The sequence below is a fragment of the Setaria italica genome, chromosome I (genome assembly GCF_000263155.2).
Source record: "Setaria italica strain Yugu1 chromosome I, Setaria_italica_v2.0, whole genome shotgun sequence".
NCBI classification, from domain to species: Eukaryota; Viridiplantae; Streptophyta; class Magnoliopsida; order Poales; family Poaceae; genus Setaria; species Setaria italica.
The window spans coordinates 20,510,447-20,533,780 of NC_028450.1; the positions used below are offsets into that span (position 1 = coordinate 20,510,447).

At 40.6% G+C, this 23,334-nt stretch overlaps 2 protein-coding genes across 2 annotated transcripts; both read left to right on the top strand.

Moving 5' to 3' along the window:
• Positions 1 to 590: 590 nt before the first annotated feature.
• LOC101753142 (beta-sesquiphellandrene synthase) lies at positions 591 to 5,708 on the top strand. The gene is made up of 7 exons (XM_004952364.2): positions 591 to 936; positions 2,135 to 2,390; positions 3,271 to 3,634; positions 3,788 to 4,006; positions 4,187 to 4,322; positions 4,672 to 4,923; positions 5,166 to 5,708. The coding sequence occupies exons 1-7, from the start codon at positions 649 to 651 to the stop codon at positions 5,460 to 5,462; spliced, it is 1,812 nt and encodes a 603-aa protein (XP_004952421.1). The 5' UTR covers positions 591 to 648; the 3' UTR covers positions 5,463 to 5,708.
• An 11,121-nt stretch (positions 5,709 to 16,829) lies between these two features.
• LOC101753547 ((S)-beta-macrocarpene synthase) lies at positions 16,830 to 23,057 on the top strand. Its single transcript, XM_004952365.2, has 7 exons — positions 16,830 to 17,182; positions 17,391 to 17,649; positions 18,753 to 19,122; positions 19,245 to 19,463; positions 21,656 to 21,791; positions 22,168 to 22,419; positions 22,505 to 23,057. Exons 1-7 carry the CDS (start codon positions 16,874 to 16,876, stop codon positions 22,799 to 22,801), a joined length of 1,842 nt encoding a protein of 613 aa, XP_004952422.1. The 5' UTR covers positions 16,830 to 16,873; the 3' UTR covers positions 22,802 to 23,057.
• The last annotated feature ends 277 nt before the right edge of the window (positions 23,058 to 23,334 follow it).

Below are 23,334 nucleotides of genomic sequence, written 5' to 3' on the forward strand. Positions count from 1 at the left end.
ATCGGGAGCTCGATTGCAGCATCATTCGTGTTTAAATATTATTCCAAAAATAGAACCTCTACAAGCACAATGCATGTCAGCTTTCGTTTTACCTCAAGCATCGAAAGTGCATTTTAATCTGTTGAATTGTCTCCACGAACAGTTTAGTTGAACCCAAAGGTGGTTTTGCCACTTCTAAATTCATAATTTTTACTATTCACTTAGATATACACTACATCTAGATACATAATAAAAGCTATAAATTTAGAAATATCAAAAACTAACTACAATTTCGGATGGAGGGAGCGTCATATAACAAAGATATCTTCTTTGATACACTGATGTATGATTCCTTTTTCGATAAGCGAAGCTTTATTAATTTTCATGGTTTTTACAAACACAGTGCTAAAAACAAAGATAAAAAATAAGCACACTAATGACTATCAATCCGAAAACTAGACCGCCACCCATGCGCCTGGTGGTGTACGATTCCTAGGTCCCATAACGTGCAGGTACGTGGGGGCGGCTGGCTCTGGCCAGTGGCCACGGACCGTGCTCGAGTGCTCTATATAAACCACCTTGACATATATGGGAAGAAGCTAAGGAAAGCTCATCTGCGTATTTGCAGGTTACCTTAGTTCTTAGAACCAACCGCGCTAAAGATTCGAAATGCAAGGCAGTGTGATGACCACCTTCTCCCTGAGACCAAGGCAGTGCAACGGGAGCTGCCTTCTCGCATCAGCAGCATCACAGCGGCCATGTATTTCTTGGAGGCGTCGGCAGCAGAAGCACACGCTGCAACGCCAGCAAATGCAACAGCGTTCAGTGGCAACAGTACATCATGATAATCTTGAGGTTGACGATCGCTTGAGCAAGAACCCATGCAATTTTCAACCTTCTATATGGGGAGATTTCTTCCTGCGCTATTCCGACCCAGCAGCTTCCTCCAAGCAACAGGTTCATCGATTTTCATCTCTTTTTAAACGTATATAGACTCACTATATCTTGTTTTCTTTAAAGATTTATTATTGGGGCTGAAAGCCTGTTTTTCTAAAAAAATAGTGAGCAGAGTTATCTATCCCTGCGGCCCTAGTCGCTTTATATGTTCAAATTATTTCAGTCCCTACGTCCTACCCTCTGCATCTACAGGCAACTCGCAGCAGGTTTCAATCACTATGTAAGCTAGCGATGCTCTTTTACTGCTACGATAATGGTCGGCATTCTCAACAATCCCTTCTGAAATCCCATAACCAGCAGGACCACATTATTATCCTCGCCTTTCTACATGCATGGTTCCTTGCGAATCGTCCAAACTCAAGTTACCTCAGATAATACTACTCATAGCACCATTAACTGCAAAATTATGTCTGTTTTTGTCTCTTTTTTCCTTCTTTTGACAAGTTTGATTGCAAGTGAAATTTCCCTAATGGATAAGTTTTTGCTTCACATAACCATAAAAATATGAAGATTCGTTTGATCTCACCCTCTATTACCAAATAGATGTTCCGAACACATGCAACTCAACATGTGAAATTTTCGCGCTTCTGTTAATATGCATAAAAGTATCTAGATTCTTTTAGTTTTGTATAATAAAAGTATATAGTGAACAGAAAGTTGGACATATCAAGTGACAGTCAGACAACTGTAAAATCGAACTGTTCAATAGGCGCTCGTGGACATGGTTCCAATGTTTGAAGTGATTAGTACAGTAGAGGTAGCATCAAAATATACTGAATATGTTCAATTCATTTTTTAGAATGATTTTTGATCAATAATAATATTACCAACATTAAAAGAGGACAGTATTATTGGAGGGCACCAATCTTGGCGTCTGCCCATGCTGCCAGGAATCCCAACCTGGGCGTACGTTGGCTATTCTGGAGCAGGTGTTCAGTGTTCTCAGTCTTCTGGCTGATTCCGAAAGGGGGCCATATCGGTGTCCTTTCCAAATTATTGCTAACTCGGGTCCCATGTGTGCAAGACTGTTCTGTTAGTGATGTAGATTCTGTGCACCAACTTCCAATTGGGACAACTCAAAATATTTTCATGACTGATGCAACTAATAATATTGTATCCTATCTAAAATAATTATTGATAAATACTGTCTTCGCTTAGTCTATATATATGAGCTCAGTTTAAATACTGCTTTCGGCAGATTTGGATGGCAGAACGAGCAGATAAAATGAAGGAAGCCGTGGCAAAGATGATAGCAAGTTCAGTTGCTTGGGACCTTCATCCGAGACTACAACTCATCGATGCATTGGAGCGCCTGTGCCTGGTTCATCTGTTCGAAGATGACATCAATGCTGCATTGGCTCAAATTAAGACTGCCAATGTTACTGGATGTGATCTTCACACGGTAGCTCTGTGGTTTTATCTGCTCCGTAAGCACGGATACAGAGTGTCTCCAGGTAAGATTTACATATATGGATCGAGAGTGTTTCAAGCAGTTGTGTTGAAGCTAGGATGATATTGGACTAATGTATCTGTGTTAAATAGTACGAAGTAGATAATCATCTCCACATCGAAGAAAACACAGAACATCACCCAAATCAATAAATTTATATAGAATAAATCTTAATGGGTAGGATGAATGAAACAAATTATATTACCCCTTCCCATCACAAAAAGTTAAGTGCAAGGTTCTAGTAGGTTGTTTGCAAGAAAACTATCATGACTTTTGCCACATATACTTTTTTGTATATAGTAATTGAGCATTCAAAGATAGCATTCGTATTAAGCAAAGTAGGTTGTTTTATGACTAGATGGAGTACTTCTCATACTTCCTAGTTCCAAACAAAACACGCTGAATTGGTAAAGATGGGGTCAGATTACTTAAATTGTTATTTTCTCCATTTCCTTTAATATTATATTCATCAATTATTAATTCCAATGCCAAGGTGTGTTATATATGTAGCAATGATTCCTTTTTAAAAGCTTCACCACATGATAGGAGTTGATTTGTTACATCTTTCTCTCTCCATCTACCAGTGTAAATCATATTTTGAAATATATTGAAGATTTGGTTCCATTACTATTTTTTACCTTAACATTATCTTATATTTACAGATTGTTGCCAATTGCTAAAAAAATCAACATTATCATAAATTAATTCAAATATGAATCTATTGATGAACTTTTATACCGCAAAAATGAATATATTTTGAATAATTCTTGGTCAAAGTTTACAAAGTTTTGACTTTCTCAAAACAGAATATGTCTTATATTGATGGATTGAGGGAATACTAATTTTGCAAATACCATTTCATGAATTTGTTGTGGTATTTTCAGACATATTTGTGAGGTTTAAAGATCAAGATGGAAGTTTTTTTGCGAACAATCCTGTGGAACTATTGAGTCTTTACAACGCTGCTCACCTCGGAACCCATGGAGAGACAATACTTGATGAAGCCATAGTTTTTACAAGAACGCATTTAGAGACAATATTTCCCTCTCTGGAAGGATCATTAGCACATGAAGTCAAATGTGCACTTGAGATTCCCCTCCCAAGAAGGGTCAGAATTTATGAGTCAAAGTATTATATCTCCACATATGAGAAAGAGGCTACAGTACATGAATCAGTACTGCAACTTGCAAAGCTAAACTCTAATATTATGCAATTGCATCATCAACAAGAATTGGAACTCATTACAAGGTGAAGTAATGCTATTATTTGAAATTTACTCCATATTACCATTTCATTGTTACTAGTTAATCTGGTAAATATAGATTCGTATGTAGTTTAATTATATATTTTTAATTGAGTTTTTAAACACCTCTACTAATGATCTTTTTCAAAATTATACAGATGGTGGAAGGATCTAGAGATTGAATCAAAGCTTCCATTTGCCCGAGATAGAGTTGTTGAGTGCTATTTTTGGATATTAGGAGTATATTTCGAACCATGCTACTCACGAGGCCGGATAATATTGACAATGGTGATTTCTATTGCCACCATATTTGATGATATGTTTGATTCCTACGGAACTGTAGAAGAGTGCGAGTTACTCACCAACTGCATAGAAAGGTTTGTGCCAGCTTGCTTGCGTCTATATAATCGTCAAAAGTTTGCATGTGCAATATATAATTACGCATGAGTCAAAGTGTCAAACACCATAAAGGGTACATATTTGGTAGCACTCTTTTGTTGTTATATGGACACATGTAGCATTCACATATATGTTTGTTGGGAAATAATAATGTGCAGATGGGATAGAAAATTGGCTGACGATCTCCCAGAGTGCATGAAGCATGCGCTTGGGAAAATTTTGGATAGCTATGAAACCATGGACAATGAGCTGGCGCAGGAGGAGAAATATCGCATGCCCTATCTGAAAAACTTCGTAAGTTACATTTCTTTTATTTTTATTTAACCTATATATCTTAATCTAAAAAGTATAAAAAATAAGAATATATAGTTGCATACCACATATGTATACTTATAGTTGCTTTTAATTAGTAGTTTTTTTAGAGAAGCTTTTAGTAGAGTATTTTGTAGTGTGTGCAGGGAATAGATTCGTTGGTGTGTGATTGTGCCCTGTGCCTGTGTGCGCAGGCGGCACCTTTGCTATCACAAAAAAAAAAGTAGTATGTAGGTATTAGTTACCTATAGTGAAAGACTCCTTTTGATTTTATTTTCTTAATACTTACATTTGTGAACTTTACCATGTACTAACTGGCATCGATCTGCAGACAATAGATCTGGTCAGAGGCTACAATGCCGAGGTAAAAATGCGTGAAGAAGGATACATCCCGAGAACTGTAAATGAGCACCTACAAGTTTCGTTAAGGACTGGTGCATGTCACCTGTTGGCGTGCGCTTCCTTCGTTGGAATGGACGAGATAGCAACAAAGGACTCTTTTGATTGGGTCTCTACCATGCCTAAAATCGTAAAAGCACTTTGCATAATTTTGAGACTATTGGACGATCTACAGACATATGAGGTAATGTTAATGTCTCAAACCTTAGCTAAAACTTCTGAGCTTTGAAGCCTGATGTATATTTCGCAGCATGGCTCTGTGCTCTAGCAAGTGCATGCTGATGACATTCTCAAACAATATGGATACATGCAGTTTCATTAAAAAACATATGGATACATGCATTACTGCTTCACATTTTATAACCACCCTTTCTTTTACCAAAATTGTACTGAGTTTTATATGGCATTAATAATTTGTCCATGCAGCGAGAGCAATTGCACCCTCATGTTGCTTCAACCATCAAAAGCTACATGAAAGAGCACAACGTCTCAATTGAAATTGCACGCAAGAAGATAGAGGAACTGAAAGAGGAGACGTGGAAATATTTTAACGGCGAGTGGCTGAATCCTGATAATGCAGTGCCTAGTTCGCTATTGGAGAGGATATTCAATTTGACCAGGACGATGGAGTTCATCTACAACCTGGATGATAATTTCACGAACTGTCAGAACCTCAGAGATACCATCCACTTGTTGTTTGTGGAGCCCTTTCCTATCTCCTAGTGCAAATAATTCCAACAAATAAACAGTGTGTCGCCCAGTGCCAGATGCCCATGTCCACATGCACCATATTCTTTGTACAAGTTTGTGATTTGAGCTACTAGCTACTGTTCGTTTGGTGTTTATTTGTATTTGGAAGTATTGCCTTGATTTCAGTCACCGTGATGATTTTTTAATGTACCTTGGGCCAAAGTGACAACCAGTCACATTTTACTCAAAAAAAAAAAAGATAAGCAGTCACATTGACCATTTCATTTTTTGAACTATATACCCTCCATCATATTCGCATTACCTCATGCGAAATCCAACAGTTACTCATGCAATCGCTGCGCCGTTTAGGCACGAATATGTTGTATATAAATACAGATATATATAAAATATTGTAGGACGAATTTTAATTGATTATATTCACTACACATTCTCCATAATATTGCACTTTCCTGTGACTGTATTATTAAGTATATATTTTCAATTTATACCCTAATCGATACATTCCTTTGTTGAGAGAAAGGGTCATCGTAGCACTTCGTTCCAGTTTCACGCTGTTAGTTTCAAAATCTAACGTATAGGAAAATCTATAAGAGAAAAAATAATCAAGGGCTTATTTGTTTAAGCTTCCTGGTAGCTTTTTAGTGTAAAAAGTTGGAAGTTCAAACAAACAGCAAACTTCTCGTGCAGCTTAGAAAAGCTAACTTTATATGAAAAGCTGGAAAGCTTCATTTTATGAGCTTTTCGTAGCTTTCCGAGCTCAGAAAACTAACACACATATTCTAAAAGCTAGTGTTAGTTTTTCAGAATCAAAAAATCCAACAGCAGCTTTTCTGAAAGGCTCAAAAGCTACAGCTCAAACAAACATGTCCTAATAATTTAGGATAGAGAGAGTGTATGTTAGCGATCCCCATCAAATCTAGCTGTTGGCTTTCAACGTGCGGATTTATTTAATAAAAAAATATTTTAGTTCCATATGTGTCGATGATATCGTTGTAGCTGAGTTCTGCACTCAATCTTTCGTGTACTCAATCATTCTTGTTGATCGACTCCGCAGGGCAGACAGGTATATAACCAACAGAAAAATATTCAGGGTTTTATTTTAGAGAATGGACTTATGCTGAGTTGTTTGTCCTGTCATGGAATCATCAACCATAGTTGGTATTCCAGGCGCGTGAGTGCTGCTGCAATCTATCGTTTGGGCGTGTTCCTCGTGCATGGTTTCTTCGGACCCAGGTAATGCAGTGGAAGCGTAACCTTGAGCCTTGGGCAGGTGTCTCAGCTTTCAGTCTTTATAACCTGTATTACAGGCTTGTCTCGAGTCTTTGTGATGGTTTTAAGTAAGATCTCTGGTCTATAAAAAAAACACCCTTGCTACCTAACAAGAAACTAAGTTGATAAATAGCACGGAAATCATTTGAATGAGTCGAGATGCAGTCGATATTGTAGGACGAATTTTAATTGATTATATTGACCACACATTCTCCGTAATATTGCACTTTCTTGTGAACTGTATTCTTAAGTATATATTTTCAATTTATACCCTTATCGATACATTCCTTTGTTGAGAGAAAGGGTCATCGTAGCACTTCGTTCCAGTTTCACGTTGTTAGTTTCAAAATCTAACTTATAGAAAAATCTATAAGAGACAAAATAATCAAGGGCTTATTTGTTTGAGCTTCATGGCAGCTTTTCAGTGTACAAAATTGGAAGTTCAAACAAACAGCGAACTTCTCGTGCAGCTCAGAAAAGCTGAGTTTATATGAAAAGCTGGAAAGCTCCAATTTATGAGCTTTTCGTAGCTTTCCGAGTTCAGAAAACTAACACACATATTATAAAAGCTAGTGTTGGTTTTTCAGAATCAAAAAACCCAATAGCAGCTTTTCTGAAAAGCTCAAAAGCCGCAGCTCAAACAAATATACCCTAATAATTTAGGACAGAGAGAGTATATGTTAGCGATCCCCATCAAATCTAGCTGTTGGCTTTCAACGTGCGGATTTATTTAATAAAAAATTATTTTAGTTCCATATGTGTCGATGATATCGTTGTAGCTGAGTTCTGCACTCAATCTTTCGTGTACTCAATCATTCTTGTTGATCGACTCCGCAGGGCAGACAGGTATATAACCAACAGAAAAATATTCAGGGTTTTATTTTAGAGAATGGACTTATGCTGAGTTGTTTGGCCTGTCATGGAATCATCAACCATAGTTGGTATTCCAGGCGCGTGAGTGCTGCTGCAATCTATCGTTTGGGCGTGTTCCTCGTGCATGGTTTCTTCGGACCCAAGTAATGCAGTGGAAGCGTAACCTTGAGCCTTGGGCAGGTGTCTCAGCTTTCAGTCTTTATAACCTGTATTACAGGCTTGTCTCGAGTCTTTGTGATGATTTTAAGTAAGATCTCTGGTCTATAAAAAAAACACCCTTGCTACCTAACAAGAAACTAAGTTGATAAATAGCACGCACTACGGGAAACAGACAGTTCGCCGAGTGCCTGGGGCACTCGGCGAAGGCCAGAAAACCCTCGGTGAAACGTTTGCCGAGTGTTACACTCGGCAAACGACACACGGCAAAAATCTTGACGGCAAACACTGGTTCGCCGAGTGTTTTGTGTCGGGCACTCGGCAAAGACTTTGCCGAGTGCCCACAAAACACTCGGCGAACAATTATTGAAAAAAATAAAAAAAAATCATGTTCCAAACCAGTGTTATCCTGCTCCGCCGCCGCCGCCACCGCCACCTGCTCCGCCGCCGCCGCCGCCGCCACTGCCACCTGCTCCGTCGCCGCCGCCGCCGCCACCACCATGCACACCGCCGCCAGCCACTGCTTCCCGCCGCCACGCCATGAAGCAGATCCGGTGGAGGGTCCGGGCGGGCGGCGGATCCGGGGCCGGGGGCGCCGGGCGGCGGCGGGGGCCGCTGGGCGGCGGGCGGCGGCGGGAGGGAGATCAGAGGAAGAGGTGGGAGGACGAGTGGGAGTGACGGGGGGACGAGTTGGTGCGGCCGGGACTTAAGGTGCGGTCGGGACTTAGTCCTTGGGGCCCGGGTATTAAGTCGCCGAGTGTCTAGGGTGACACTCGGTGAAGGGTTCTTTGCCGAGAGTCTACCCTAGGACACTCGGCAAAGCTATTTTAAAAAAAAAATTAAAAATATCTAACAGTTTCAAAAAATTGTCAAAAATTTACATGAAATAATATATATTCTCTATTGACTGCACAAAAAGTTTTGTAGTCAAATCAAAACTGGACCGTCATTTTGACTTCAAATCTTATGCAATCCTTCTCGAAGTTACTATTCTTCTTCTGAGATGCTTCGGTTTGTAATCATCGTACATGATGAAATGTGCAAAACCTTCTCAATTTTTTTCCACAGCCTCCACGTATTATATCATCACATCATGGCAAATCTCATAATTTTCAGACTTTGATTGTTTTTTTTACAATTTAAAAATACTACTTCCACACGTTCATGGTCGTATTTCCTGAACAAGATGTTCGATATTTCTTTTCATTTCATGGGTCAGGTCTCCAATTGGTCCAAATAACATGAATATCATTTTTCTACACATTTTATTCCATAATTTGAATCACTTGCAGTTCAAATTTGACTTATACCAAAAATTCCCTTGAAATACAATTAATTAAATAAATATAGCAAATAAATTCAAAAATATACCAAATTTTAACATGGAGTACCACATGTTGTATGTGGGGAGTAGAAAAAATTTCATGGTGGAAAGAGAAAAAAAATATTTTTTTGCCGAGTGTCAAAAAAAACACTAGGCAAACCCCCCTCTTTGCCGAGTGTTTTTTTTGACACTCGGCAAAGAGGGGGCTTTGCCGAGTGTTTTTTATTTGACACTCGGCAAAGCCCCGATTTGCCGAGTGTTTTTTTTTGCCGAGTGTTTTTGGCTTGGCACTCGGCAAAGAGCTTGTTGTTGGGATACGAGGTAGGCTACACTAGCGCAATTCAAAAAATTCTACCGCGTATAACTAGGAAGAACTGCCGTATAAGGATCACGGGATTACCACTCGACGCACTACTGGTGCGGAAGATGTAGATATGCGTCGATGCAGTGAAGACGATCACGTAGTCGTACGTAGTCGATCAACGTAGTCGTACGTAGTCGATCACGTCCAGCAGCTCCTCAGCAGCTCGTCCACGTGCAGCAAGATCGCCTCCGATACCGCGGCTCGTCGTTGGCTCGTCGTGGCTCGTCGGTGGCTCGTCCAAGTGCTGCAGGCGCAACACCTCCAAGGTATCCACACGTGCAGGGAGGAAGCGTCGCAAGCCGGACTGCTAGATCCGCGATTTGCAACAGGCAAGGGCGTGGAAGGCACGGCAGGTGTGTTTCGCCAAAAGGTGTAAACCCTAGGGCGCCCCCACCCCTCTATTTATAGAGGTTCCCGACGGGCCTCTGGATCCGAGGCCCATTAGTACTTCTAAACCTAATCCAACTCGGATCAGATCCGAATTGGGCTTCCAGCCCATTAAGTGTGTGACCCTATGGGTTCGGATACGTATAGACATGGCCCGAGTACTCCTACTCGGCCCAATAGTCGGTAGCGGCCTCTAGCAAGACGTGCCAACTCCTATACGCACACGAAGATCATATCAGACGAACCATCACAACATAATATACATGCTATTCCCTTTGCCTCACGATATTTGGTCTAGCTTCAAGCCGACCGCTCTTTCTCGATCCTGTGATTCGGAATCCCTTTGTAGGTTAACTCTTAACCGTACATAGCATGGCCATGCATTTTCGGATCCGATCACTCGAGGGGCCCAGAGATATCACTCTCAATCAGAGAGGGGCAAATCCCATCTTGATTGACCATGTCTCATAGCATGCTTCTTGACAAACCCGAAAACTACCTTTATAACTACCCTGTTACGGCGTAGCGTTTGATAGCCCCTAAGTAGGTCGATCCACATCTAGAATACATGCAACAATCTCAGGTCTAAGGATAAAGCGTATATCTTGTTTAAAGAGAGAACTACTTCTCGTGTTAGGTCAGTCCTAGCACATGTCTCCACATGAGTCCACATTATTAGTTCAACATCTCCATGTCCATGACTTGTGAAACATAGTCATCAACTAATACATGTGCTAGTCTAATATTCATGTGTGTACTTAGCGCATATGAAACATCTGGGCGAGTACTTATCATTGCATACATGATAGATCCAATAGTCGAGGCATATGGCACTCTACTCATGCGATCCCGCTCATCAGCAGTCGAAGGACACTGAGTCTTACTGAGATGTATGCCATGTGACATAGGCAAGAACCCTTTCTTTGCCTCTTCCATGCTGAACCGCTTCAACATTTTGTCAATGTAAGTATCTTGGCTTAATCCTATAAGCCTTCTTGATCGATCTCTATAGATCTTAATGCCCAGAATATATGCCGCTTCCCCTAAGTCCTTCATCGAAAATGCACTTATCCGACTTGGGTGTGATCTTGTCCGACTGAAGTCGCTTGACAAACACTTCACATCCCCAAATCTTTAGAAAAGACAAACTAGGAACCTTTCCAGTCCATATCTCATATGATGTCTTAACTACGGATTTAGATGGTACCCTATTAAGTGTGAAAGCTGTTGTTTCTAGAGCGTATCCCCAAAATGACAACGGTAGGTCCGACTGGCTCATCATTGATCGAACCATGTCTAACAAAGTTCGATTACGTCGCTCGGACACACCGTTTCTCAGAGGTGTTCCAGGCGGCGTAAGTTGTGGAACAATTCCGCAACTCTTTAGATGATTGCTAAACTCGTGGCTCAAATACTCGCCTACACGATCAGATCGTAAGGCCTTAATTTTCTTGCCACGCTGATTTTCAACTTCATTCTGAAATTCCTTGAACTTTTCAAAGGTTTCAGACTTGTGCCTCATCAAGTAGACATAGCCATATCTACTAAAATCATCAGTGAAAGTTATGAAGTATTGGAATCCTCCTCTAGCCGTCGTGCTCATTGGTCCGCATACATCACTATGTACGAGTTCCAACAAGTCTACTGCTCTCTCAGGAAATCCTGTGAAAGGCGTCTTGGTCATCTTGCCTAGCAAGCAAGCCTCACATGTCTCGTATGATTTAAAATCAAACGAAGTTAGAAGTCCATCAGAATGGTGCTTTTTCATGCGCTTTTCACTTATATGACCCAAATGACAATGCCACAAGTAGGTAGGACTCAAATCATTAGGCCGAGGCCTTTTAGCACTTACATTACAGACAGGTGAACCATCAAGATTTAAAACAAACAATCCATTCACAATGTGTGCAAAAGCCATAAACATATTATTCTTAGAGATCACACAACCATTGTTTTCACTCGCAAATGAATAACCATCCTTCATCAAGCATGAAGGAGACAAAATGTTTCGACTTAAACTAGGAACAAAATAACAATTATTCAACTCCATAATAAATCCTGACGGGAGGTGGAGTTGCATCGTCCCGACGGTCAACGCAGCAACTCTTGCATTATTGCCCACGCGGAAATCAACTTCTCCTCTTTCCACGCTTCTACTTCTTATCATTCCCTGCATCGAATTGCAAATATGAGCAACCGATCCGGTATCAAATACCCAAGAATTAATAAATGTATCAGCGAGAAATATGTTGTCTATAACGTTAACAACAAGCGTACCTGAGGTAGAAGTACTCGTACTTCCGCCATTCTTCAAGGAAGCTAGGTACTGCTTGCAGTTTCTCTTCCAGTGACCAAGTTCATGACATTAAAAGCACTCTTTGTCTGGAGCAGGTCCAGGTCCAGCTTTAACCTTGGGCGGTGGGTTTGGCTTGGACGTTCCAGCCTTGCCCTTCTTCTTCCAAGAATTGCCCTTCTTCTTAAAGCTAGGCTTGTTCTGTATCGCCATCACATGGCTGGTACTAGCGCTTTTCTTGATGTCAGCCTCTGCTGTTTTAAGCATGCCACACAGCTCAATCAGACCCTTCTCCATCCCATGCATATGGTAGTTCGAGATGAAGTTCCCATAGCTAGGCGGAAGAGACGAAAGAATGAAATCAGTGGCCAACTCTTGGCCCAGTGGGAAGCCTAACTTCTCCAACCGTTGAGTGTAACCAATCATCTTGATTACGTGTGGTCCTACTGCTGCGCCTTCTGCTAGCTTGCTCTCAACAAAGGCCTTAGACACATTGAACCTTTCAGTCCTGGCCTGTGTTTGGAACATGTCTCTAAGCACCACGATCATATCGTGCGCCTCATGGTTTGTTTCGAACTGCATCTGCAGCTCGGGTTCCATGCAAGCAAGCATAAGGTAGCTTACTTCGAGGTTAGCATCACATGCTTTCTTGTAAGCATTCTTAGCAGCAGCGGGTGCATCATCAGCAGGTTCTTCTGGTAGTGGGTTGTCTAGAACATCTTCCTTTTTCTCAGCCCTGAGAACAATTATCAGGTTACAGATCCAATCCGAGTAGTTTGTTCCATTCAACTTGTCCTTCTCAAGGACCGAACGCAAAGCAAACGGTGTAGTGCTGCTAGGTGCCATTAATCTACAACAAAGTAATGCAAAATATACTAAGACAAACGTATCCATGATAGAGCAAATCACATTAAACTATTTTAACAGAATCTACTCCCACTAAAATCAATATCCCTCTATTGAAACTTAGTGATTCAGGATCCACAACTAACAAGTCTACTAGTGAGCTTTAGCATCACCGCTAGCAAACAAGGTAGATCGATAAGCAACTTTTGCTAATCATATCACATATGACTCCTGTTGTTGGGTGACATCTCTATGTCTCGGCGCCCAACCTTTATGCCCCAAAGTCCTTAACCGTTAAGATGACCTCGTTAAGCAAACCAACCCTTATGCGTGTAAGTGTCCGACACAAACCCGTCTAGTCAAGGAAAACTAGTGGTACCCTAATTTCATAGACCCACCACTAATTGTACAAGACATGGGACGGTGCAAGTTTTAGTTGGGAGGGCATACTAACTTAAACTTTGTGAGGGATCGTTCTACTTCTAACATCACAGCATGCAGAAAGTAAAACATAAACAGAATAGCATTCACACAGTTGTGACACAGTATGGCCCATTTTCATATGGTGATCTCCATCTCCATAGAACCTGTTCACCATGGTGATCTCCATCTCCATGTTTCATGTGCGCCATCCTCCTGGTGATGAGTCCTCCAAGAACTAGAACATGCTATTACACCTAATAGCTAGTAAAGAATCTAGTAATGAAGATTACATAGTTGCTTGGATCATCACAGATTGGTACGCAGACCATTAAATACAATAAAGTGACAACACATATGGCTCCTGCCGTGTTGCCGTACGCGTGACACGCAGGTCATGAATGAGTTACACACATGCATCACATACACAAGGGGGCCATACTGATCACAAGATACATACATACATCCTGCAAAACAGAGTTAGGCGCCCTAACGTTCCAAACTTTGGAGGCCCGAAACTCCATCTTCCAAGCCGAATTTGGGAAATCTAAATTTGCCGAAAACGGCGAAGCGGTTGAATTTCATGTGTAACTTTTTCTGTAGATCAATTTTCATATAAAATTCGCCCCGATCCGAGATCGTACCGAAAAGTTACGGCTGATTTACCGAAGCATACGCATACGGCAAAAATCCCGACCCCGGCAGTAGATCTCATCTACTATTGCACATCTAATGCGCCTGGCGTATGACCCTGGATTTCGATTCAACCAATCATATTGATCTTCGCTCACTGCAACTGGATTTACGTGTATCACTTAACTCCGATGGCGGAAACCGACCGGTAGGAGTATGTCGTTACACTACCATTGCAGCAAAGGCACGAAACCAGGACATAGATCAAACGGAAAACTTGCATATCTCCATATGCACACATCCCGAATCCAAAACTAAACAGCTACGGCTCTTGATACCACTGTTGGGATACGAGGTAGGCTACACTAGCACAATTCAAAAAATTCTACCGCGTATAACCAGGAAGAACTGCCGTATAAGGATCACGGGATTACCACTCGACGCACTACTGGTGCGGAAGATGTAGATATGCATCGATGCAGTGAAGATGATCACGTAGTCGTACGTAGTCGATCACGTCCAGCAGCTCCTCAGCAGCTCGTCCACGTGTAGTAAGATCGCCTCCGGAACCGCGGCTCGTCGTTGGTTCGTCGTGGCTCGTCGGCGGCTCGTCCAAGTGCTGCAGGCGCAACACCTCCAAGGTATCCACACGTGCAGGGAGGAAGCGTTGCAAGCCGGACTGCTAGATCCGCGATTTGCAACAGGCAAGGGCGTGGGAGGCGCGGCAGGTGTGTTTTGCCAAAAGGTGTAAACCCTAGGGCGCCCCCACCCCTCTATTTATAGAGGTTCCTAACGGGCCTCTGGATCCGAGGCTCATTAGTACTTCTAAACCTAATCCAACTCGGATCAGATCCGAATTGGGCTTCCAGCCCATTAAGTGTGTGACCCTATGGGTTCGGATACGTATAGACATGGCCCGAGTACTCCTACTCGGCCCAATAGTCGGTAGCGGCCTCTAGCAAGACGTGCCAACTCCTATACGCACACGAAGATCATATCAGACGAACCATCACAACATAATATACATGCTATTCCCTTTGCCTCACGATATTTGGTCTAGCTTCAAGCCGACCGCTCTTTCTCGATCCTGTGATTCGGAATCCCTTTGTAGGTTAACTCTTAACCGTACGTAGTATGGCCATGCATTTTCGGATCCGATCACTCGAGGGGCCCAGAGATATCACTCTCAATCAGAGAGGGGCAAATCCCATCTTGATTGACCATGTCTCATAGCATGCTTCTTGACAAACCCGAAAACTACCTTTATAACTACCCTGTTACGGCGTAGCGTTTGATAGCCCCTAAGGAGGTCGATCCACATCTAGAATACATGCAACAATCTCAGGTCTAAGGACAAAGCGTATATGTTGTTTAAAGAGAGAACTACTTCTCGTGTTAGGTCAGTCCTAGCACATGTCTCCACATGAGTCCACATTATTAGTTCAACATCTCCAAGTCCATGACTTGTGAAACATAGTCATCAACTAATACATGTGCTAGTCTAATATTCATGTGTGTCCTCACATGAACTCCGATTAGGGACAACTTTAGAATAACCATACAAGTAAAGAGTTTCACATACAATTCACATAATTGCAAATCAATTCAAGTAGCCTTCAATGGATATTCAATGAACACAACATACAAATCATGGATACAAATGGAATATCATCATCTCTATGATTGCCTCTAGGGCATACCTCCAACACTTGTTTGCCGAGTGTCTGAAAAAAAACACTCGGCAAAAACAAAACACTCGGCAAATTTAAGGTTTCCCGTAGTGACGGAAATCATTTGAATGAGTCAAGATGCAGTCGATATTGTAGGACGAATTTTAATTGATTATATTGACCACACATTCTCCATAATATTGCACTTTCTTGTGACTGTATTCTTAAGTATATATTTTCAATTTATACCCTAATCGATACATTCCTTTGTTGAGAGAAAGGGTCATCGTAGCACTTCGTTCCAGTTTCACGTTGTTAGTTTCAAAATCTAACGTATAGAAAAATCTATAAGAGACAAAATAATGAGCGCTTATTTGTTTGAGCTTCGTGGCAGCTTTTCAGTTTACAAAGTTGGAAGTTCAAATAAACAGCGAACTTCTCGTGCAGCTCAGAAAAGCTGAGTTTATATGAAAAGTTGGAAAGCTCCATTTTATGAGCTTTTCGTAGCTTTCCGAGTTCAGAAAACTAACACACATATTATAAAAGCTAGTGTTGGTTTTTCAGAATCAAAAAACCCAATAGCAGCTTTTCTAAAAAGCTCAAAAGCCGCAGCTCAAACAAACATACCCTAATAATTTAAGACAAAGAGAGTATATATTAGCGATCCCCATCAAATCTAGCTGTTGGCTTTGAACGTGCGGATTTATTTAATAAAAAATTATTTTAGTTCCATATGTGTCGATGATATCATTGTAGCTGAGTTCTGCACTCAATCTTTCGTGTACTCAATCATTCTTGTTGATCGACTCCGCAGGGCAGACAGGTATATAACCAACAGAAAAATATTCAGGGTTTTATTTTAGAGAATGTACTTATGCTGAGTTGTTTGGCCTGTCATGGAATCATCAACCATAGTTGGTATTCCAGGCGCGTGAGTGCTGCTGCAATCTATCGTTTGGGCGTGTTCCTCGGGCATGGTTTCTTCGGACCCAAGTAATGCAGTGGAAGAGTAACCTTCAGCCTTGGGCAGGTGTCTCAGCTTTCAGTCATTATAACCTGTATTACAGGCTTGTCTCGAGTCTTTGTGATGATTTTAAGTAAGATCTCTGGTCTATAAAAAAAACACCCTTGCTACCTAACAAGAAACTAAGTCGATAAATAGCACGGAAATCATTTGAATGAGTCGAGATGCAGAGCACTGTGATGGCCACCTTCGCGTTGAAACCAGGACAGTGTAATGGAAGCTGCCATCTCGCAATAGTGTTGTCACAACCGATTGGAAAACGCCCGTATCGTTCATGGATGTGTCGACGGCGGCAGCAGTACGACGTCCTCCGGTGCCGGGTAACGCATCAACACCCAGCAGGAGGGTTACACGATGATCCCGACGAGATCGATGATCGACCCCGCAAGAATCCGCCCCGTTTCCATCCTTCCATATGGGGCGATTTCTTCCTTCACTACTCGAACACAGTAGCATGTTCCCCCCACCAACAGGTTTGATAGATTCTGCTAGCTCACTTTCGTAGTTACATACGTGCTACGTTTTCTACTGACATTAAAAAGGAGATATCAAGCACCTGAGTTTATCCTACATTTTCTATCTTTCTGATTTTCATATGACGTATTGAGTATGTTAACTAAAGTTTAAGACCAATTAATAATCTTCACTATATTTGCTCAGTTTAAGTATTGTATTCATCAGGTAAGGATGGCAGAACGTGCGGACAAACTGAAGGAAGAAGTGGCAGACATGATAGAGAGACGAAGCAGTGGTTACAGCCTGCTTCAAAGGCTTCATCTCATCCATGTGCTACAGCGTCTTTGCCTGGATCATTTATTCGAAGACGAGATCAATGGTTCGTTCACTCAGATTAAAAGTGCTGATCTTAGTGGCTGCGACCTTCAAACAGTAGCTCTATGGTTCTATCTGCTTCGCAATCATGGTTGCAGAGTTTCGCAAGGTGAGACATTTCCAATTCCTATTTGTGTGCTCAGAATGTCAATTGGACTGACATAATCTTACTAATGTTATATGGCAGAGTACATATTACCTCCCGTTTTGAAAAAACTATGGCCCAGCCCAAACTGGACATTGTAAACAAAATTATGTATAACTGATAAATGAGTTCTCCACAGTGCAGTAAACTTATTATGTGGAGATAAATATTTGCGCATCATCTGAGAATAGTATTATGGTTCATATTAAAAAAAGTTCTTTTGTACAAAAGAATTTGCAAGGAAAAGTTACATTTTCTAGAAGAGTTTGAATTTGAGTTTAAAAGGTTGTGTTATATTTTGAAGTTTCTGACTGCAACAAAAAATGTAATTATATTTTTAAAACGAAATTTCAATCACTAATTAATTATATATTTTGTGCTGTGCGTATAAAAGAAAGATATTTATTTCTAACACTTGTTATATTGTTTCCTGGACCCACTTTGCAATTTGCAAGTAGTATCAAACATCACAAACTCCTCTTTAACCAAAAGACAAAGTTATTCCGATCCACTGCATTTCAAATTCACCCATTTGAAAATGTGAAGTATTTTAGACAGAGTATCAAATTAATGATCCGTCTCAGCAATTGACTTGCCTATAATGAGATGTGCAACGTAAATAAAGCCCATGCTGCATATATATTAACTTTAGTTGGGGGCAATTGTTCAAATGTATTGCAGTTATTTTGCTTGCTTGTGGCATTAAATTACTCTATTAAAATCAGTTATTGCATTTCTTATTATTCCTCAACGCAAATACATTATTATGGTTCTCTGACCGACACCACGACAATTTTTGCAACTTAGTGTTTTTTTTTCTCGAACACGCAGGGAAACTGTGTATTATTGTATTAAAGAAGAAGAGTATGTAACTTAAAGTTATTAGTAGAAATAAATAAAACCTGCAATGCTGTCAAGGGACATCTAAACATAAATTAATTGGTATCACTTTTCAACAACTCAGATAGTATTAGAATTGTTTGAAGTGTTAATTATATGTTTTGATGGTCAATTTTTTAGTTTATTTCTTCTATTTGAAATAAGAAGTAATTAATATAATATTCTAGATGTGTTTATAAAGTTCAAGGATGAAGAGGGAAATTTTGAGTCGAACAGTTCGGAGGACCTACTGAGCCTTTACAATGCTGCATATCTTGGAACTCATGGAGAGACCATACTGGATGATGCAGTGTCCTTCAGTAAAAAGTGTTTAGAAACAACAATGCCTCATCTGGATCCTGAAGGGCTATTAGCACGTGAAATAACGTCTGCACTTGAAATTCCCCTCCCTAGAAGGGTCAAAATATATGAGCTGAAGCATTATATCTCCATGTATGAGACAGAAGCTACAGTGCATGAAACGATATTAGAACTTGCAAAACTGAATTCAAATCTTATGCAACTCCATCATCAGCGAGAACTCAAAATCATTACAAGGTGATATAATTATTTTCTTATGAAATTATGTCTCTTGTGAAATGTTCAAACTAATATAAGAGATACCCTAAAACACGAGGCATATATTAATGTCTGTTTAAGTTTTTTTTTTGTAAATTCAGGTGGTGGAAGAATATACAACTTCAGTCAAACCTGTCCTTCGCTCGAGACAGAATTGTAGAGTGCTACTTTTGGATGGCAGGTGCATACTTCGAACCATGTTACTCACGAGCTCGCATAATATTGACACAGGTGATGGCCATTATCTCGATCGTGGATGATATTTATGATGTCTATGGAACTTCAGAGGAATGTGAACTGTTTACCAGGTGCATAGAAAGGTGTGTGTTATACTTTTTCAAGGAGAAAAACTATTTTATTCCCTTCTCAGTAAAAAAAATAAAAGGATGTAAAAACCCAAAGAAATTTTCATATACACACCGACGACCCAGCAAACATTTGAAAAATTCGAAGAAATTTTTATCTTCCCAGGATGCTTTGGGGATAATCCAGTCGCTCTTGCCCTCTCCTCCCCTGTCTTTCAATTCCTTCTCTATCACCGGTGTGCCAATAGAAGTATAGTACGATAAAAAAAACATAACTAGGGTGCAGGTGGCTGGTGTCTGTGCCAATTTTTGGGGCAAATGGAAATAAAAAAAGAGAGAGAGAGAAATGCAGAAAACAGGAGTAATGCCTCTTCTTTCTCAGAATGTTTGTACTTATACTGGGGTATTCACGGTGGCAACAAAACTTGAGGCACTCTTGGAATTTTTTTCCAGGTACCATGTGGAAATTAAACTGATTCTTATGTAACTTTTATGAAATTCCTACACTCATCTCAGCTGACACTAGGATTAAATATAGTAGTCTAGCGCCACAAGTCACTACAATATATTTAACATTTCCCGAGTGTACTTTTCCAAATGGCCGAGGATTGTTCTCTATTGGGGAATCAGCCATGGATCGCAAGTAGGAGGAACTGTTGCTTTCGGAGTTCCCCTAAAGGGAACATGGCCCCTCCGGATCTAGGTGGTGGAGCCTCCCCGGTTTCAGGAGGCTGCCTACGCGCTACCCGATGTGGATACGTCACCCAGCCTCGGGAGACCCCCGAAGGGTCCGGAATACCTCCGAAGTGGGAGGGGGTCCCAGAGTCTAGGCCATAGGGGGAGGGGGTGGTTTCCCACCACGTTAGCCCTAGGTACAGAGGGTCTCCGTATCCGCAAGGGAGATTTGACAAAAAGCCCACACTGGCATCCCCTCACAGGGTCGGCTCTCAGGGTCTCCATACTGAGGGGAAAATAAGTCTTTTCCGATAAAGTGTTTGTTGGGGAATTGGACCAAGATCGGGGGCCGGAGCGATAGTTTCCGCCGGAATGCTTCCGAAGGCTCAGAAGTCCATTTTTTCCTGGGGTAGGGAGGTCATCCCGTCTTTCTCGCCCTCCCTGACAGCAAGAGGTGGACGGTTGGAACCCGCAATAGCGGGAAGACGAGGGGGTCTCGAGACCTTCGGGAGTCCTCCGAATCCTAGGTTTGGCATTTTGTAACCACCAACAATCTCGTTCCCAAGGCTATAAATAGGGGGTACGAGGCCTTGTATAGAACACAGCAATCTAGCCACTTAGTCTCCTAGAAGGTCTCCTGGACGCTGGTCTAGTATAAGAGCCACACTCTATTGTTTGGGTATTTTGTAACCACCAACATTCTCCTTTACATATTTTTTAATTGGCCAAACGTTTGTAGTTTATTTTGGATAACCTGCACAATGGTGAAATCAAATTAGCAAGTAGCAACTAAGAATCCTAACCAACATTTCTCAACTAAAAACATCGTTGGCAAATTACTAAATAACTCTTGAGATATTGTAATTTGACTAAGAAATACTAGGTCACTTGAAAGCTTCTAAAGAAGACCAATAACCATCGTTATTTGCAACAAAAAAACTAGGAAAATGTTGAAAACCTACTAGTGAGTAGTAAGTGGTGACCATATCCATCGACTTACTATTATGTGGCAATAGCCAGCAGTTGAGATGAGAACAGATGGATGAAGCAAAAGGAAGAAGGGTTTTGGTAGGGTGATATGGTGTTTCTAGAGAAGGGAAGTCTTTCATTATGTCAGTTTTTGAAATGGGGACACTGAGTAGTCAGTATGAGGTCAGTCTTAGTGCACAGTTTTATTGCACTGTTATCAAGACTAAGAACTTGGTAAAACTATACATGTTAGGTATCACGGGGATGAAACTCCCCCTCATAATAACCTTGTCAAGCCAGCAAAATTGCTGATGTGATAATATATTTAATATTCATGAAACTCCTATGGAATGTCCATTGAGATTGGCCTGATGTGCATTTCCATGGCAAACCGAGAAAAAACCCAAATAAAAGTCCGCCACGATTCCACTGCAACAAATCCCATTTTTCTTTGTAGGACCATGTTAAACATTTCATTTCTCTGTCTCCAGTAAATTAATTACTAACATTATTGTGGGCGTGATTATCATTATGTGTGTATGGTCGAAAATTATCATGTCCAGTTGGGACACAAAGGTGGGCCAGGACCTTCCAGCAAACTTGAAGATTATTCTTGAGTGTATCTTCGATACCTACAAGGACATTGAGCATGAGCTAGAAACAGAGCAGAAGTATCGCTTGTCCTACCTGAAATTTGTCGTGAGTTACCTCTCCGATCTACATCTATATACTTATCACTCTCGAAGAGAATATAAGAAGGAAACTATTTTTGTTTTTGCAAGAGGTGCAAAATCCTTATACCAAATTGTTCCACATAAAAAACATTTAAAAGATCACTGATCCAATGTCATAAATGCATATTGTTCACGTATACAAGTCTTTGTTGTAATTTTGATTTTATAAGATACTTCATGTGGCAAAAGTGACCATCCGACTCATAAATCCTTACGAAATATATGTATCATATATGCTACCAGACTTTCAGTATTGTTTGTAAATTGCTATTAGTTGTTTTTTATTAGGCGTCTACTTGTTTGTATCTGTTTATGTGAACCTCTATTTTTTTTTTGTTCAGACAATAGATTGGGTGAGAGCTTACACCACTGAGGTTAAATGGCGTGACCAAAGATATGTCCCAGCAACTGTTGAAGAACACTTGCAACTTTCAGTAAGGAGTGGAGCATGTCACCTACTGTCTTGTGCATCATTCGTTGGAATGGGTGATATAGCAACGAGAGAATCTTTTGAGTGGGTTTCAAGTATGCCTGAAATAGTACATTCACTTTGCATAATTCTGAGGCTATTAGATGATCCGAAGTCATATGAGGTAATGTCATTATTTTCATTAGTGTTGTTTACCTTTAATTTAAAAAAATGCTGTAAAATCTTTGACCGAACAATTTCATATGTAGCGTGAACAAATGGCATTGCATGTCGCTTCAACAATTGACAGTTGCATGAAGGAGCACAATATGTCAATGGAACTGGCACTAAAGAAGATAAAGGAGCTGACAGAGGAATCATGGAAAAGTTTAAACGAGGAGTGGCTAAAACCTAATAAAGCCCAACCAAAGGAGTTATTGGAGAGGATATTCAACCTCACAAGAAGTATGGAGTTTTTCTACAAGCAAGAGGATGCCTACACAAATAGTTGCAACATCAAGGATACTGTTAAATCACTGTTTGTAGACTCTTATAAAGTATTCTAGCTTGTTTTACTCTGTCGATTTTACACATGAAAAGAAAAGGTTTTCAAGTGTGTAATATACAGCATAGGAGCAGGGCAGCGTCAAGGCAACAAAACGAATGCCAGGACACGAATGTGGGGTTTGTGCGTTTGCATGTGTTTTACTGCCTCCGTTTCACAAGTGAGGGTCCGAGTATCAATATATATTGATACTCATCCGATACTTGTCGGACACTGGTACTCTCTTGATACTTGTCAGCCAAGTATTGATATTTGTATCTTTATGATTTTTAAATAAATAAAAAAATTATGATACTTTATCAATACTTTTCCATTTTTTCCTGACACATCAAAACCCTAATAAACCCCTCATTTGATACATCAATACACCCTTTGTGCATGTAAAACCCTCTTCACGTTTCCCTTCGTCGTTTCTCGTGTAATTGAGGTGTGACACAGTATTAAGGGGAAGAATAATACAAGACAAGATGAATTATTATATCAATACTAAGAAATAAGGTACTCAAACAATCTTTTTAAGCAATGTTTATGAAT

Bases quoted from the DNA above. Each gene is read 5' to 3' on its own strand.
- LOC101753547 (XM_004952365.2), top strand. From the start codon at position 16,874: ATGCAGAGCACTGTGATGGCCACCTTCGCGTTGAAACCAGGACAGTGT. The intron at 19,464-21,655 runs GTGTGTGTTATA...TATCATGTCCAG, and splicing joins TTTACCAGGTGCATAGAAAG to TTGGGACACAAAGGTGGGCC. The intron at 21,792-22,167 runs GTGAGTTACCTC...TTTTTTGTTCAG, and splicing joins TGTCCTACCTGAAATTTGTC to ACAATAGATTGGGTGAGAGC.
- LOC101753142 (XM_004952364.2), top strand. From the start codon at position 649: ATGCAAGGCAGTGTGATGACCACCTTCTCCCTGAGACCAAGGCAGTGC. The intron at 937-2,134 runs GTTCATCGATTT...TGCTTTCGGCAG, and splicing joins CAGCTTCCTCCAAGCAACAG to ATTTGGATGGCAGAACGAGC. The intron at 4,323-4,671 runs GTAAGTTACATT...ATCGATCTGCAG, and splicing joins TGCCCTATCTGAAAAACTTC to ACAATAGATCTGGTCAGAGG.